Raw genomic sequence first — 18891 nt, forward strand, 5'->3', positions numbered from 1 at the left:
GGATGGTAATTTCACATGTTCCTGTGTTTGCTGTAGGATCACGTGACTAAGCATCTTTTTTGTTATCAAATCACTAGAAACATACAATCTTACAACCAACATTTCTATCATATGAAATAAGGATCAGATGAATGTTTCCAATCAATGTGACTATCAATTATCAATCTTACTAAAAAAATAGAAAAAGACTATCAAGGCACCGTTTGATAACGCTTTTGTGTCTATAAACTGTAGACATGGCTTTTCACGTTCCTGGGAATAGAAACGGATTTTTAGGTGTCTGATAAACCTTATTGCTTGACACAGAAATGGCAGAACATATTATTGATTTCATATACATTGTAGTGAGAATAGAAGAAAAAAGAAAGTAAAATACCAACAACAGAACATGCATCATAGCTAGTGGAAGTGCACACAATTTTCAAAGAATTATTTCCACAATTCCACACATATATCACTGATTTCATATACATTTCACTGAGAATGGAAAAAAAGATAAAAAAAAGGATGGAAGGTCTAACACCTTAAAATCACAGGAATATGTAACAGTTCCTTAACCCTACAGAATCGAATCATATGAGAGGAAGAAATCCACTCGTGCATTATGGTAAAAATCAGAAAAGGGTTAAATCCCCTTACTATTCTTGAAGCAAACCACCAATTTCTAATAGATTAGTTGAAGTAGATCGTACCCAGCGAATTGGACTTCTAAACCGCTAGAAATTTCGATCGAGAAATTCTGCAAAGTAGGATCAAAGAACAAACAATCACTCTATTCACATATTCCAACCTTTTCCATTACAAATTTGCAGGGTTTCTGTAAAATTGGGGAGAACATTATCCTACCTTGCAGAGGAATAGAGATAAGCGTAAGGGTCGATGGAACCGAAGGCACTGAAGCTTGAGGTTGAAGATCTATAGTACCCAAACTCGCATGAAGCTTGTGGAAGGATAATATGAGGTAGAAGACCGATTGAGTTTGCCTCTTTTGTAGCCTTACCTAGAATTGCTTTACAACTTACTCGGGGTACGATTTGCAGCATCATGAACGTATCTTTGCAAGTGAGAAGACAGATGCGAAGTTCACGGGACCTCTAATCGTCTTCACGAGGGTTGCCTTGAGAGGTATCGCTGGAGTTTGGTTCGTATTTGCAGAGGAGTATGAAGGCCCTTATTCTCTTTACAACAGAGAACTTCAGCGTGAGGTGAAATGTCGAGGCAATATTATCGGGCAGGGGTAAAAATGATGTCCACAAGTCGTTTCCAGAACTTGTTTCGTCGTTTTTGTTTCTTGTACCAGAAATTGATATAAATTTCAAAATTTGTTTCTAAAACAAGGTGAAACGAAACACTTTTATCTAACGCTTTTCACTCAGTTTTTGCGTTTATTGGAATAGAAAAACGTAGAAATGCGTTTATGGGAATGTTATCAAACGGGTCCTTGGTATCAATCTAGCTTCTAGTAAACATAAATAAATAAAAAAATAAAAATAAAAATAAAAATAAAAATTATAGGCTTTGTTTTAGTGTCGAAAACCTAAAAAAAAAAGGTCTTAATGTCGAAAAATATAAAAAGGAGAGAAAAAAAACCAAACCGTATCGTTCTCTACCCTCAAATTTTCTAAACCGGCTTGGAATCCATGTTATTTGTGTCTAAACTTGTACGGTTTTCTGGTTTTAAAATTTCTAACCGTTTGGTATCGATATAGCGGTATCCGGTATAGCGTAAGATTAACGTCTGAAAATTTGGCGGTTTTCTCAGTTCAAAATTTGTATCAATGTAGCGTATTAGCGTAAGACTAGCGTATTGTATAGTTTTTTCCATTTAAAATTTCTAGCCGTTTGTATCCATGTAGCGTATTAGCGAAAGACTAACGTATTCTATGGTTTTTTTCATTGGAAATTTTTAGCCGTTTGTGTTGGTGTAGTGTATTAGCGTAAGACTAATCGTATTGTATAGTTTTCTCCATTTAAAATTTCAAGCCGTTTGGATCTACGTCTGAAAGTTTGAAATTTAAGCTTTTCCCACCTCTCTCTCTCTCTCTATATGGTATACGAACGTGATTTTCATTCTCCATCGCTGAAGCAAATGGTACGATCACCATGAGCAACTCGGAGACGAAGACAGGCCGAGGCTCGTCAGATCTTCGTCTTCATGGCTGAGATCGAGAGCTCACGAATTCCCAGAATTCAAAGAAAAATGCCGGAATGTCATCTCTCGGATGGGAAGAGGTCGTAGACACTCAGCTGATTTCAGCTATGATCCATTGAGTTTCGCTTTCAATTTTGACGAAGGACCTGACGAATTTCAGAGCGACAAATTACCTCTTAGGAACTTGTCTGCCAGATTTCCAGCAACGCCACCAGCGAAATCGATTTTGCCGCCGGTGGCTGTAGGGGAGATCACTGCCTATAGTTAGAAAAAAAAAAAAAAAAAAGCGTATCGATGATTCAGTCTCTTGGATTTTATTTCTTTTTCTTTTTTCTTAATCTGTTATTCGTTGATTATTGTATAATTCGTTTGATCAGCGAATGAAGGATCCCTCTAAAAGGGAAAGGGAAAGAGAAGGAGAAGTACGAGATGTCAGGGGACAAAAGGGAGGGGAGAGAGAAAAAGCGGGGCCAATAGAAGCAGAGAGGGTCGTGGGAGAGGAGAAAGAGAACTGATGCGTTGGGACAGAATTGCAGTGAAGAGAGGAAAACCACGGCAGAGAAATCATCGAGGAGATTTGAGTACTTTTACTTCCGTTTCAGAAGTTTAATTCTGCTCGAATCATCAACCTTCAACTATGGATTTCAAAACGGATGAACCTCTTTTTTTATTGATCTTCTTAATTTTATTGGAGTACGATTTCATTGCTCAGTTAAAAGGATTCATGGCGAGGATGAATGAAATTTCTGCTTCTGCCATGAAGATTGACGTGATAAGTCGCAATTTTCTGATCAGATCAATCCCAAGTCCTCAATAAATGGGTTTTTTCTCTCGAACTGTTCCGTTGTTCCCTCTTTTGAACCACATGGTCCTTTAAATTTTGCATTCTTGATCTTGACCTTGTCATCTGCCGTTTGCAGTGCTGCACCTATTAAAATCTGTTCAGATGCAGCATGGATCGCGGCATGGGTATTATACTCGTTATTGGTATGGTTCCTCCGATTTAGTACTTTCTTGCATTTACGGCTAGTTTATTTCTTATTTTGTTTCGATTTAGGAACCGTCAATGTTCAAGTTGTTTTTTCGTATTTCTTCTCTTGTTAAATTGTTTGTACGATTGAGGAGGTTATACAAATCACTGAAGTTCACTCCTTGTCGTGCCAAATACACTTAGAGGGCCATAACTAAATGAACAGTGATGGAAGTGAGGTTTATCATACTGGTTGGTCACCCTGTCCTCAGGTGGGAAATGCATATTTGTACTTTAAATAAGAGCAATTGAGTGAATCCAGCAATTATGTTTTCTATCTGCAGAGGGAGAGAATTGCAGAGAGAAAGTTGATGAACTTTTGAATGGCTATAATTTTTTTTGGTGATTTATATCGATCTCCCCTGAGGTTTGTCAATATAACATCATCCTCTTAAAAATCTGTTTATTACATTTAAATCTACAAAATTTACACCGTTAGCATCTTTGTTGGGATTGTCCGTTAAGGTTGATTGAATACTTTTGAAAAACCGATTTTGTCCTTTTCTATCTTCAACCCAAAAACTCCCACTTACATTTATGTTCTGCTGCCATCGTTTTCCTCTGCACATACTTCACAGGTGCTTGGCGAGTTCAGATCTCCTCTCCGGCGAATGCTTCTCCTCTCCGACGAAGGCTTCTCTGAACGCGACGATTTACATAGAGTTTTCTGCCGGCAAAGTATTCTTTGCAGGCGAAGTTGTGAGAGTATTCTCGTCTCAGGCGGAAGTTGTGAGACTATTCTCATCTCAGGCGACGGGCGACGGGCGACGGGCGTAGTACTGTCATCTCAGGCGAAGTATTCTTTGTGTGTTTTCACCTACTGAGACTTCAATTTCAGGTAATTTCAAACCCTTTTTGGGCGCCATTTGGAGTTGATGCAAAAGTCGTGGAAGTTTCCAAGCCGTTCAAGACTCTCTCTCTCTCTCTCTCGCGAATTGGAATTCCTCTGAAAATCTCCATTTCTAGGGTTTCTTGAACAAAGAACTCTATTGGGATTCTAGGCTTTGGAGTTTATCTCTGTGAAGGAATCAAGTTGAGGGAGTTATTGAATCTGCATTGTTTTCTAGAGCTTTTAGTGAGTGTTACTGTAGACTAAACAACCTCACTCGGTGTTGAGGGTGGATTTGATGGGAAGTTTTGATCCTTGGTTCTTAGAGAAGGTATGGTATGGTATATTGGCGGAATTTCGATATAGTGGATCGTGTTCTGTTTCTGAATTTTTCAGATTTGTCGGTTTTGAGTTTACTGGTTTTAGTAGAAAGGAATTCGGTTTCGGATTTATGTAGTTGGTGTCATGAATTCGCAGTTTTCTTAGCTGAATTAGGTGGATTTTGTCAAATTTACTGCTTTTTTCAGTTCGTTTTATCTCTCAATGTCAGTTACAAAAGCGACAACTTGGCAGCCGGAACTATCAGCTCCTCTCCATCATAGGGCGTCCTTCTCCTTGGGTTTGTGATGGGTATGGATATATAAAAGAAGAGAGGGTCTTATAAAGGGTTAGGGGCAATTTTGTCCATTAATTTTCAAATCTAACACCTCTCTAATGGTGTTAATTTTTTGGGTTTAAATGTAATAAATGGATTTTTAGGGGGGATGATGTAATATTGGCAAACGGCAAGGGAGGTTGATGTAAATCACCATAATTTTTTTAATCCAGTTCTCAAAAAGTTGCAGAGAGAATTGTTGCTTGAGTAGTTAGGTTCTCAAGCTCCTAACTACTTTTGCAGTTAGGGTTTGACTCTCTTTTTTTGGGCTCGGATTGATTACTAAGACAGAGCAAAGCTGAATGACGAGAAGAGACTTGAGGTTGTATGGCAGGGTTCAAAGTCTCTTGGTTTGTCTTCACAAGACTCACAATTGGTTTATATATTGCTTTGCCTTTTTCATCATATGGGACACCAAGAAGAATAACAATTTCAACCTTGATTATTATGTCCTTTATATTGAATTAGGCAACCTAGTTTGTGGAAATTTTATACTTTGCACCTCTTTTGACCTTTCCTTTAATAAACACAAATATTCACAGGTATATTGCCCTAGCATTACGATCATTTTGATGGCTTCACATTTGAATTAAATGATGAATCTCCCCCGTTTAGGTACTTGTCTTCCAAGATCTCTTTTTTTACTTCCCTGATAAGTATTCATTGGATATGCTCTTTTAATGTTTCTCTTCTCGATTGAAGGGTGACTTTCTTCTGTTTGACCACAATGTCCAAGAGCGAGTGAATGACTTTGTTGATATTTTCTTCACCCCGGTAACCCCCAAGCTCACACACCCTCTTCATTTTTGAGCTGTTTCCGATTGCTTTTTTTTCTATAGTTTCTATAGTTTGGTTGTCTGCTGCAAGGTATTGGTATTTAGTTTATCCACCATCGATATAACCTCAGAGGTCATACTATCATGTGATAATTTTGAAAGCTCTTCAAAATCATGATCCTAATGGATATGAATCACCTTGAAATTTGTTATGTCACCAACTGACTGTACCTAGATAGAAATTAAAATTCCAATGAATAGTACCTTGATTGAAAAAAATTATGATGAAAGACAAAGAAAGAGTTGATGGAGGTTCAATAGCTTCGGAATCCTTTTCATTCTGGTAACCCATGTATGATTTCACCAATATTGGCTTCTAATTGAAGTAAAATTCAATCTAGTAATCCAGTGTATTCTTATAAAAACAAGACTTTCTTTCCATTGTTTGGAATACTCAGGATGGGCATGCAAACTATGAAAAAAATGAACTGTGGCCTGTTGTGATGGATGACTTCTTTCTGTTAGTTTAATACTTCGCATTTAATGTTCACACACACACTCACACGCGCGCACACACACACACACACATATATATATCATACTATTACATAAGTGCATGTACTAATGCTTTATGGCTAATCTTTTTATGGACGATATTATCCTTATTTTAAATTTAAATACCTAAACTCCTTCATTACCACTTCTTTCATCTTTGTTACTTTTTCGATTTTTTTGGTACTCTCCACTCTCTCTAAATCTTTAATACCTTCATCTTTCAAAATAAGAAAAATATTTAAAAAAAATTATACTATTATCAAATATAAATGCCTCCATCTTTCCAAAATGAAAAAAAAAAATTTCTTCAAAAAAAAATAAAAAATACTATAGTTAAATATAGTTTCTCTATTCCTTTCTCTCCTTTTTAACTATTCTCTGTCTCTCCCACATTCCTATAACCCTAGGCAACGATCTCTCTCTCTCACATTATTCCTTTCTTCTGAAGTCGGTTTTGTGGAAGAAATCTTTCTTACATCTCTGTTTCACATCAAGGTAGATTCCTTGAACATTAGGAACCTTGGGTGTAATTTACACTTTCTTTTGTTGTATGTCATTTTTTGGAGTTGAATATCTATTATTATTATTGGTTCTGGTCGTGATGTATTGAATTTAAGACTTGTTCTTTTATTTGTTTGTAATTGCAGGTTCCACAGAACTCCAGCCGTAACCATGGCTTTGCTTTCATTGAATATTATAACCATGCTTGTGCTGAATGTTCAAGGCAGAAGATGTCGAGCTCAAAAGTTAAGCTAGATAGTAATGTTCCAACTGTGAGTTGGGCTGACCCTAAGAATGAGTCTGCTTCTTCTTCACAGGTACTACTTTCATATATGGTTTGTTTGTCTCATTGGAATAGTCAATGGTTGTTTATTACGACCATGCTTATCACTGATCTTAGAATTTTCTAAGGATTCATCGAATTATGATAGATCTTATGGTTATCATCATCTGATTGAATATTCTCTAAGAGATGAATGTTATAGATTAAAAAAAAGTTCTTTTTTGATTTTGTATAAATGTAGTAGATTCATAGTGGGCTAATTCACGAATTGAATATAACAGGCCCTTTTAACTCAGCAATAGAGTTATGCCATGGTAAGGCTTTTGAGTTTATTAGACCATGCCTACCATTGATCTTAGAATCGCTTGAGGACTCATAATATTATGATAGATATTCTGGTTATCATCTTCTGATTGAATATTCTCCTAGAGACGAATGTTATGCAACAAACTCGGCCTTATCCCTACTTAATGGGGGTTGGCTGCATGGATCCGTGCAAATTCTTTTTTGATTTGTATAATTGCAGTAGACTCATAGTGGGCTAATTCATTGATCGAATAAAATAAGTCCTTATAACACAGTGGTAGAATCACAAAATGTTAAGGCACAAGTCATCGGTCCAATCCAATAAATTGCTTACTTGTTCCGCGAAACTCCAGTCTTGGTCTTCATTTTCAGCTGAGAATATAGATATTTTTTGAAAGATGAATAAGATCAACTTCATTGTCATGGTTGTACAGTCTGCCTCCACGTGTAGTCAATCATCATCAAGATACTGGAGTCAAATTTCCTAGTTCTTGCTTTTTTGGGATTGGGTTTGTTCCCCAATTAATTGAGGCGTCCGTTGTTCTTCTCTTCAAGTTAGCTTAGTCTATTGTTTTTCATATAGGTGAAGGCAGTATATGTGAAGAATTTGCCAAAGAACATAACACAGGATAAGCTAAGGGAACTATTCGAATACCATGGAGAGATTGAGAGATTACAAAAGTAGTGCTGCCACCTGCAAAGTTTGGACAGGAAAAGAACAGATTTGGTTTTGTTCATTTTGCTGAGAGGTCAAGTGTCATGAAGGCACTGAACAACACAGAGAAATATGAAATAGATGGTGATACCCTCATAATTTCCCTGCTTTCCCCCTGCCCCACCCAAACCAAAGAAAATGAAAAAATTGTGGCCTTATAAATGATGTGTTTATTCTCATCAACAGGACAAGTGCTGGAGTGTTCTCTTGCACAACCACAATCAGATCGAAAGGCTGATGGAGGAGTGAATTCACAAAAAGCAGCTTTGCTTCCAACCTATCTGCCTCGTGTTGGTTATGGTTTGGTTGGGGGTCCCTATGGTGCTCTTGGTGCTGGGTATGGTTCTGCAGGATTTACGCAGGTGAGATGCCTCTTTACCTAACAATTAGTGTTATACCCGAGCCCTAAAACTTCCTATTTAATGTTCAGGTGCGACGCCGGAGGACGCCAGTACCAGTGAGCACTGGGTTGCATCCGTCTTTTGCCGAGGAAGGAAGGGCGACCCCACTTGCACTTGCTACCCATGCTTAAGTAATTGGAAGGGATTCCGGACCCGAAGGGAAAGGTCAGTTGAACCTCACACACACTAGAAACCCTGGAGAAGGCCCCACTCAAACAGAGGAGAAATCGCCATACAAAGTGACCAGTTCAGCCTTCACTGGCTGATGGTCACCGGTGGATGTCCACCGGTGAACACCCTCCGGTGAGAATACTGGCCGAAAATGGGTAAATTTGCCGTGGGACCCGGATCTTCGCACCCGTGCACATCAAACCACCCCCAATAGTTGGTACAACCTATTGGGGAATAGATTAACGTATCCGGACACCCTAAGGTGGGCCCGTTAGTGCCGAATAACGGAATAACCAGTATTGGGTAAAAACCCATTAATTCCCCAAACAACCCTTAGTGGGACTTAAGTCGCTATAAATAGGGCTCTTACCATACATTTCTTCTCCTACCAAAATAGAAAGAAGGAAAGGGAGAAAGGAGAAGGAGAGGAAGCAAGGAGGAAGGCTAGGGCTCCATTCTTGAGGTAAGCCCATATGCTTATCTCTCCACACACACACATAAATCTCTAGCTATCTCTCTCTTTCTCCTTCCCATTTCACTCTTTATTGGGAGTAATGGAGACCCAACCAAATTCCACCTACCCAATCATAAATACTACATAATGGGAGAGGGAAATTAGAGTAAGAGACCTACATTGGAAAGGTTATTCACTCATCCTTGGGTCTAAGGACAAATCTCTATGAAATCCCTACCCAAAATCCTAGGATTTGGGAATTTGAACAAATCCTCTATGACCTAACACCCTAACCTAATCTTAAGTTGGGGAAAATGAAATTAAACCTAGGTATGGTGTGCGAGAGTGAACTCATGAGCCATTAATGACCATTCCATGAGATCAGCCTAAGTCTTCCCCAATGTATCCTAACCTAGACTTGTGTATTGAGGAAATTGGGTGTATCTTGAAACCCTATGTTGATCCACTCACTAATTTCACTAAACCTAAGCTAAGTGAAGTGTGTGAGGATACCCTACATGAAAATCCAACCTAAAATCACAAAACCCAATTTGTAAACTATACAAAAGAAGGAGAAAGGGGAATGGAGTTGGGAAATGACACCCCACTGAAAAATACGTATTTTCACCACCATACACAGGGGAGACAGGGCCAATAGGGCTGATCTGGGCAAGAAAACCCCAATTTTACCTTCATCGGCGGATGGTCACCGGCCAGCCGGTGAAGGGAGGAACCATCCACCGGTGAAAATATTACAGGATGTGCATTCTGTTCGGATTCATCCACCGGTGAACTCACCGGCGAATGGTCATCCACTGGTGAACCATTTTATAGTTAATTTTTAATCCTTTTAATTGGGGCACGAGTCTTAGTGTCCCACTCCTCTATGAATAACCGAATAACCTAAAAACACTGTATCTTAGGAGTGGAACTGAGAAGTGACGGGGACACGCAACACGAAACCATCAACTATCTACCGCCATCTAGAACACGAGGTGGGGGGATTGTGTGTGTTTTATGGAATGCTTGCATCATAATGCATATGTGAATGAATTTTATCATTTTGCATATTATTATATTATTCCTTATATATGGTGTTGATGTGGCATGAGAATATGGACTATGATTGTGCATGTGTGCGTGTGTGTGTGTGAGAGGGGTGCAGGGTGGCCAACGGTTGGTGCTGGCGGCACTGCATGCTCAGGGTGCATGTGTGCGTGTGGGTGTGTGACTGGGGTGCAGGGTGGCCAACGGTTGGTGCCGGCTGCATTGCATGCTCAGGGTGTGTGTGTGTGTGTGTGATTGGGGTGCAGGGTGGCCAACGGTTGGTGCCGACGGCACTGTATGCTCAGGGTGTGTGTGTGTGTGTCTGTGCGTGTGACTAGGGTGCAGGGTGACCAACGGTTGGTGCTGGCGGCACTGCATGCTCAAGGCGTGTGTGAGTGTGTGAGTGTGATTGAATTATGTTGTGGCATATTAGAATGCATTGGGCTAAGATAACCACCCTGGTGCTACAACCCTTGTCAATAAGGGTTTACGTATTGGCTAATCCTCTCGTCCGACGGTCCGTGGTTGGGGATGATTTCCGGTGACTGAGGTGCGAAGATGCCAGCGTCGTGACAGACCCTCACGTGATGTTTGATTAGATGACGGGTATACCCTACATGCGATGTTGGATTCGATGTAGTGGTATCGTGGGAGGGTTCTTAATAGGGGTTTGCCGGGTAACGATGTGGTTCCGGAACCGGCACGCTCCTGACTCGCAACTAGCTAGTATCCTTGGGGACTGATAACGTATATTCATGACTGGGGATAACACCTACGTTGCAGTAGCACTTATACCCCCTTTTGGACTTAGAAATTGTTGCTTAGAATTGCTTAATAATAAATGGATCATGTCATCACACTCACATAATTGCATTCATATTGATGTGGTTGGGCATGAATATTCATACTGTTGCATTTTCTTGGATTGTCATGACTGCTTGTGTGTGTTACCCTCACTGGGCTTCATGGAAGCTCACCCCTTGTTGTTGCCCCTTTTTAGATGTTGATTCAGGAAATCCTTTGGAAACTGTAATCGAGGTCCCGACTCTCTACAGAGGTGACCTCTGGGATGAGGAGCTGGTTGCGCACGAGGAGGGATGCGTGTGCGATGATTGTGCAGTTGGAGCACTCTGAGAATGGGAGTATCATCTTCTATTTTTGATTCTTTTTGTACTTAACAGATGTAGCCCTATGGGGGCATAACTGAAATTATGATTAAGATGTGAAAACATTCTTTTGTGTAAATATGGTAAATATCAATAGAAATCACCAGTTGATATATATTTTGTTTATATTATAAGTATGTGATTTTAGAATTCATTTCATAATCTTATGAACTTAAAGTACTGCATCGTGGATCCTGGATGGATGGTGGACACGTGTGCGTGTCCATGCCGCCAGCCTTCAGGTGAGTGGAGGCGGGGTGTGACAATTAGTGTGTTCCCCCATCCCATCTCCCCTGCTATTTTTTCATTTTCCATACATTTTGAACTCCACCCAAAAGTTACTTTTGTTGGTAGCTTATTTATGATGTTGCACTTGTTGAACAAAAAACAGTTGGATGGTTGAACTGCTCTTACATCTTCTTATTGCTATTCTGATACTGTTTTTCTCTTGCAGTCTTTGATTTATGGCAGAGGGCCTACTCCTGTTGGCATGGCGATGATGCCAATGCTCTTGCCTGATGGACGGATTGGATATGTCCTGTAAGCACAAATTTCAAGTCCTCCAATTCACATCCTTTACTGCCCATGAATAAATGCATCTTTGGTACTTCCTACATTCTGGACAATGGGACATTGCCTGATGGATGGATTGGATATATCCTGTAAGCACAAATTTCAAGTCCTCCAATTCACATCCTTTACGCCCCATGAATAAATGCGTCTTTGGTAGTTCCTACATTCTGGACAATGGGACATTGCCATATGCAGAAACAAACTTTGACTAGTAGAATGTGGACGGTGGAAGAACTGATTCCCATGGTTTACAGTCTTTCCCCACCAATATTTGAATCCACATGTCATTTAATCATATGCTGAAAAAGCTATGCATTTTCTGATATTATTGCCTTTGGATTTGAAAACCTTGGATTTCTCAAGTTTGAACCATCCTATTGCAAGTAATATACTCTGAGTAGAAAGGTTCAAACATCTTTTGTGGGATCTAGAGTGCTTTGTATCTTTCAGCTTCCTTAGCAAGGACTAATTGACATTGTTTACCTTTCTGGAAATTCTAAAATTTCATCAATAGCCACTTTTTGTGCCAATTTCCAAATTCTTTGCTCGGGATATATTTCATATTCTATTGTGTTCAGTCATTGCGGGCAACACAGCCGCACACCCCACCTGCTCAACAGCAGAGAAGCAGTGGCAGGAGTGGTGGAAGCTCAAGTGGTGGGAAGCAGTGGCCGTGGGCGTAGATATCGGCCGTATTGAATTGGTCCGATGGATGGTGTCTGGAAGGGTTCAAAAGTTTTTATTCTAGATGTACTGATGCATCTTCCACTAAAACTTAGAATGTGAAAGCGAAATATTTGCTGCAGGAAGAAGGTCAAGACGCCAAGTGGTGATTCATTAGCAAAAGTGTTTCTTCTTAATTTTTAGTAATGTTTCTTAGATTATGTTGTTTCTTAGTAGTATTTGTTTCTTGGCATAAGACTATAACCCTAGGCAATGATCAATCTCTCTCTCTTACTTATTGGTGCTGTGATTTAGTTCTATTTTTGCAATTGGGAGAAACAGAGCCATTATAGGATTCTTCCTTCTACTATCAAGAGAAAGGTAACTACTTAATCGCAACCAATTACATTGTCTTGTATATTTATTTATTTATTTTTAAATTCATTGTTTGATCGGTTTGGGTTGTGATCCCTTGCAGGCATCTATTGGAAGAACGAGCACCGGCTGATGTGCAAATCTGAGATCTGCACCACCGAGAGGGATCGATATGAGAAAGTTGTATGTCAATTTGATTCTCTTTTTCTCTATGCTTTAAAAACTTTGGTATTATCTGCATGGTATTTGAGGCTACTTTTCAGGATGATCGAGTGTTTTCTCCAAAGGACTAGCCGATGGGCCTGGCTGATCTCTTAGGGTTCTCCAAAGGACTAATCGTGTGTAGATATCGCTCTAGAGAACACATAAAATGGCAATGGCATTAAACCTGGCTGCGAAGTGCCAGTTGTAATTGTTGTTGTATATAAAAAAAAAAAAAAAAAAGTGACGATTATCTTTCATTTTCATCTGCAAATTTAAATACACTTTTATCTTAACGTAACTATGACATTGCAAGATTTTTCTTTTATACCGTGATATTTTTGTTTTTGTTATTGTTTTTCTTTTTTTTTTAGTCATAGGCTTCAACTTTGAGGTCTTCTACAAGAAGAAAGAAATAGACCAGGAAAATATTTCCAATATAGTGGTAGTTTCAATGATGAAAATTTCCAATTTCTTTCAATTTCATAAGGAATATTATAATATTTAAATTATTTGACATTTTATCAAGAAATTTCCAAGATGAAACTTATTATAGGCTATTTTGCAGAGTCTACGCATCATAAAAATCAGAGCGAAATTAATTTGAAAAAGAATGTTATAACTTGAAACTACTGAGTGTTCTACTTTTCAGAAAAAAAAATTAAGGAAAACAGACCCACCTTACCGTGTAATGTAGCATAATAGTAACTACAAAAACAGAATATGTGGTCTAGGTTCTAATGCAGGTTATACCTGGAAATACCCTCGATAATGCAACATTTAATATAATGCAAGAAGCACACTATAACAGTCATCAATTGCCTCTACTTGTATTAAATTTTATTTAAACTATCAATAGTCATTAGTTGCCTCTCTCTCTCTCTCTCTCTTTCTCTCTTTCTCTAACATAAGACCACACATGCATCTTTTACTAGTGTGTGTGTATATATATATATATATATATTACAGATTTATCCCCCTTGTTTTCCTGTCCTTAAGAAATTCACTTACATAAAATGCATATTGGACAGGATACTTCACAAGTAGGCCAGCCTTCAAAGGTTATGTCAGAATGATGAGTGGTTACTATTTGGTGAAATCTTTAAGCCCCCCTTTCATAAAGAAATTTGTGTTGCTGTTGTAGTTATAAATGGTTTACTTATTAACAAAAAAAAAATGAAAAAAAAGTGGGTATTTATAAATTTCTAAATATACAATTGGGAAGCATCAAAATTGGAATTTTTAAAGGTAGAAATAGTTTAGGGCTCCACTCAGACACATTGGCTCATGCTTTGGCTATTACCCAACACCATGATGCAGTTAGTGGTACACAAAGGTAACGTGTGGCTGATGATTATGCAAAACACTTGGCGATGGGCTATCTGGAGGTGCAGTTTTTGATTGACCATCACAAATATTTTGCTTGCACCGCTTTCTTTTTAGGCTCAAAACTATATTACCTTCCACTTCAATATTGCTTTGTAGGCTGAGGAGTTTGTTGCATCTTCACTTGCTTGCTTGGCTGGGTCGAGATCAAAGCCTAGATGTGGGAGTATAGCGACCAAACTTCAACAGGCTAAGTATTATAAGCCTTTGTGTTTCTGCGCTGTTTGTACTCATGGTTGTTAACATTCTTTTCACTTCAGGTTTAACTTAACTAATTCCATTATTTCATTTCTAGAAAGCAGTTGCCTTCAAAAGCTTGGCAATTCCTTTAAAACCAAATACTTAATTCCCCATCCATATTTTTGTGAGGTTTCTTGTCAGGTTCTTATGCATGCACTATTTGATTTGAAACTTCTGCAACTTGAATGGTTAAGAAAAAGGAAAAGAAATTTAGCAAGATGTCTAGTGCAAGTTTTGTGTGATTCTGATTTGTGAAAGAGAAGGAAAGGCAAGCCATGGATGGTTCTCAATAATAAAAACTACTGAATGATGCTATTTTGGAGAACTCAATATGTTTAAACATAAAGGAATAAAAATACATTTTGAGTTGTGACCTATGGAAAATTTGAAGTTAAGATGCTCTTTCAGATAAAGAGGAACTTATTTGAAAACTTGAATATGAATACCAGGCCAAAAATGGCAAGCCAAAGGCTCCCATTACAATTTGAAACTGAAAGCACTATAATTACAATTATTGCTACTCAAATCAGAACCTTCAAGAGTAAGAAAACACAGAACACCATTTCGGCCACACTATTCCCCCTTTGCTTACTCAGAAGATCAACAAGGTCGTATGTAGGCCTTGTTTCCATTGGAATGAGAAGTTCAGTTCACTTGAGAAGCAAAGCGCTTTTTATTTACCATAATCATGTCTGCAAACCTCCAGGACTGGTCCTCTATAGAATTAACCAAAGCTGTGACCATGGCTAAGTCACTTTCCATGGCCGTTTAGGCCTTTCGGGAGAGAAGAATTCTTCCCTTCTTGACTCCGAGCTTTGGGTTATGATGTTTCTGAAACAATTCGTCCTGGATATTGTGCATTATCAAAGTTACTCTCTGGAGTTGAAGTTGTTTGGGTTCTGAATTTTACTTGAGATTCCATGGTTTTTGTTTTCTGTACCAATAATGCTTGCATTTGCAGATCACCAGGGTGTATAATGAGAAAAAGCATGCTGAATTTGAGTTCACTCTATGCCTACCCTCTTGGACATTGATCCATTTATGTATTAGTAGTCTTCTTAGTATTGATTACATAACCATTCCCTTTGTCTTTATTAATTTTAATAGCATGTTCTTGTTTTGTTCAATAATGATACTTAATTTTTAGGTTGGCCCTATACCTGTTGATTGTGGAATTGGGAAAGAAGTTGTAACTCAAATTACAACACCCATGTAGACCAATAGAACATTCTATACAGATTCTAACGGATGCGACTTTATGCATATACTTTCCTACTATGTTTCTATGTTCAACATGATGGTGCAGTGAAAAACACGAACAATTAAATTTAAATATCATCGTGTTCTTAGAAAGATTTCAGATATATTTATTTTATCCTGTTGTAAATGGGTGACAATCTACCTTTTAGTTTAAGTTGTTTTTGATAACATCAAAAGAAGTTTAACACTTGAAAGTTTGTGTGAATTTATTTAGGTAGTCGAATATATGCGTGGGTACATATTTAATCTTAAGGAATGGAATTTGGTTTGCAAATATGAGACTATAGATCTGACTTGGATCTGCAAGTGAGCCAACCCGGTGGTGGAAATTATTACCCAATATGTTTCCTTCGAACATATTGCCAGGGGCTGGACTCACTCACCTTATTCTTCTTCTTCTTCCATTTCTCTTCTCTCATCTTATTTCATTTTTTTACATTGAACTTGGTATTATAGCTGGTTTGATATGACACTAACAACTTGTCTCTCCACTGTACTTCTTGTTTTTTGAAACCCTCAAAGAGTAGAGGGCTCCAATAGATGCTGCACCATGTAGGAAGAGTTGTTTAAGCTTTTCAGCCATCAACTAGAAGATATATTGATGAATATTTGACGCTGTGCAGACAGGTTTAGGAGCAAAGAAGGAAAAATAGGGGTACCACCAGCCTTGTAATCCCTACCTTTCTCTCTCCTCATGGATCAGTTGGAGTTGGAACCAGGCTCATTGAAGTCACCCAAGGCTCCTCTTTCAAGCTCCCATGACCTCGGTTGTGAAGGGGGTAAGCTTTTGGTTTGCAGCTCGTTTTTCTACCATCTTATAGCACCGCCAGATTATGGTTTACTGGCTTTCCTTTCATACTTGTATGTCAGGCTTGGGGCAATCTAGTGCTATGTGTCGGTCAGTTATACTATTTGGGGCTTGTGAGAGGTAATAGGATGAACCCACTACGTGAAATGTGCATTTGATTGAAGTTTCTTCAAGTTTTGCAATTTGTTTGCTAATTGGAATTTTTTGTATGAATGTTGGGAAGAAGTGTCTGGGTAGAGTGTGTACTCCCTGTAAACTAGTAAAATTTTCTGTCATAAAGTCATGTAGAAGACCATATAAATACACAAAATTTGCAAAGCTATGCAAGATTAGTCTATAGAGATAGATTTTTACGTGAAAAGAAATATTACACAAATACAACAGCCATACAACGAAAAAATCCTATCCTTTCTCTTTACACTCTCCCTCAAACTAATGCTGGCTGGATAGCATAAATTTGGTTGCAAGATACCAATGGCAAGCTAAAGACACAGATTTAGTAAAATTTCTGCAATCTGATGAGTATAAGCTATATTGGGAAGAGAAATAAGTTGAAGACAGATTTGGTAAAAATGTCTGCAATCTAATGAGCAGAAGCTATGTATAGAATAGAAATAGGGTTACTGAAATACTTTTCACGAATGAATTGAGAATTAGCCTCAATGTACTTAGTGCGCTCATGAAATATTGGGTTGGAAGAAATTCAAATGGTGCTAGTATTATCAGTACAGAGAGGTGTTATCAGTATGGTTTCTCCAATTAGTAATTTCTTGCATTTAAGGCTAGTTTATTTCTTATTTTGTTTTGATTTTGGAACCGTCTTTGTTCAAGTTATTTATTTATTTATTTTTTTGTTTTGTATTTCTTCTCTTGTTTTAGGAGATACTGCACTATACGATTGAGGAGAGGTCATACAAATCACTGAAGTTCACTTATGGTCGTGCCAAATACACTAAGAGGGCCATAACTAAATCAACAGTGATGGAAATGAGGTTTGTCATATTGACTAGTTTTTTTTTTTTGGGGGGGGGGGGTGTAGCGCTGGTTGGTCACCCTTTCCTCAGGTGGGAAATGCATATTTTTTACTTTAAATGAAAGTAATTAAGTGAATCCGACAAGTATGTTTTCTATTTGAAAATGAACACAAGTTCAAGTGCATGCATAGGGATCCTCAGTTGTCCAAGTCATTGACATGATACCTCATGTTCTTTCATCTTGAAATAGGTTTCTTCATCTGCAGCTGAAAGAACTTGGAGCCATCCCATGGAAAAATACAGTTACGATATGGCCCAATTGCATGCCAACGGATCAAATTGATTAGTAGGTTGAGGAAGCTGTAAATTGAGCTACACTTTTTTCTCAATTGTTTGCCATTAAGATAGATTCCATAATCTCACTAGAAGCAGAGGTGTGTATATGTATGCTTTGTTTGCAGTTCTCCCTCTTTTCTTAACTTCTTATGTGTTTATACATTTATTGTTTCATTATCAAGTCAATGTAGGCTCCTTTCATCTCATTGCTTGTGCAAATCTTCTTTAGATATTTTCAGTTTTTAGCTCCCAAGGGGCTTACACGTGTGTCTTCACTATAAAGGGAGAAGGAAAAGGCTTGATTCGTCTCTTAACATAATTTATTTCTTTCATACAAAAAAACTTCTTATTTCAAATCGGTTGCATAAAGCCAGTGTTTATATAACTGAGATAGTGGAAATAGTTTGGGGTGTGGTGGTTGATGACTCAAGCCAGACCTGATAGTGTCTCTGTTTCCTGGAAAAATCGACAACAACAAAATGTAGAAAAAAGGAAAATTCAATACTAAAGTTTTATATTGGCACACTGAACGTAAACAAACAAAAGGTTTGAAATTTATTCACATACAGGCCAGCTGGCATTGCATCTAATAGTTGAAATTTATTGGAAGTTATATTTATATAGGAAAAAGAAGGGATTGGCTTAATGCCACCTTTATGGGTGTACCTATAACATGTCACCTTCTTTTGTTTGCCCCTTGTCTTATTCCCATAAGTTCTCTAAGTTAGGGATAAAAGGGAGTTTTCAGAATTATTTGAAAGTGACTTACCATTATGTCACTTTCAAGAGTTGTCATTGTCTCGCACACCCTGCGAATACACATGTGAAATGACAGATTTTATTCTCACCAATAGGAATTTGTGTTAAACTAAGAGGGAAAATTTTAAGGTTTCACATTATTAGACACCTTAAGGGGTGTCAATAAGAAAAATCCCTGAAAAAGGAAAAGATGCAAGATGTAAATCTCTTTTTGTAATTTTCCTTTGAAAAAATATCCTAAGTATCTAAAGATGAAATAATTATTTTTTGATGAT

General features: G+C 38.1%; 1 protein-coding gene and 1 long non-coding RNA gene across 3 annotated transcripts; both read left to right on the forward strand.

Annotated features, from left to right (window-relative positions):
- The first annotated feature begins 2876 nt into the window (after positions 1-2876).
- On the forward strand, positions 2877-11040 carry LOC122059101 (heterogeneous nuclear ribonucleoprotein Q-like). Its single transcript, XM_042621796.1, is given in 14 exon segments — positions 2877-2958; positions 3073-3139; positions 3761-3911; positions 4021-4074; positions 4274-4342; positions 4562-4630; positions 5369-5440; positions 6645-6815; positions 7671-7748; positions 7751-7886; positions 7989-8164; positions 8233-8368; positions 9752-9823; positions 10876-11040. Coding segments are annotated over 12 exon segments (1227 nt in total). The 3' UTR covers positions 8335-8368; positions 9752-9823; positions 10876-11040.
- A 222-nt stretch (positions 11041-11262) lies between these two features.
- LOC122059211 lies at positions 11263-18063 on the forward strand. Of its 2 annotated transcripts, XR_006134001.1 has the most exons (5): positions 11263-12658; positions 12756-16518; positions 16610-16667; positions 17427-17539; positions 17772-18063. It is a non-coding gene; the product is annotated as an uncharacterized LOC122059211 (long non-coding RNA). The 2 variants fall into 2 exon arrangements; XR_006134002.1 differs by lacking the exon at positions 16610-16667.
- Positions 18064-18891: the final 828 nt, after the last annotated feature.

This window comes from Macadamia integrifolia, chromosome 13 (assembly GCF_013358625.1).
Source record: "Macadamia integrifolia cultivar HAES 741 chromosome 13, SCU_Mint_v3, whole genome shotgun sequence".
Classification (NCBI taxonomy): Eukaryota; Viridiplantae; Streptophyta; class Magnoliopsida; order Proteales; family Proteaceae; genus Macadamia; species Macadamia integrifolia.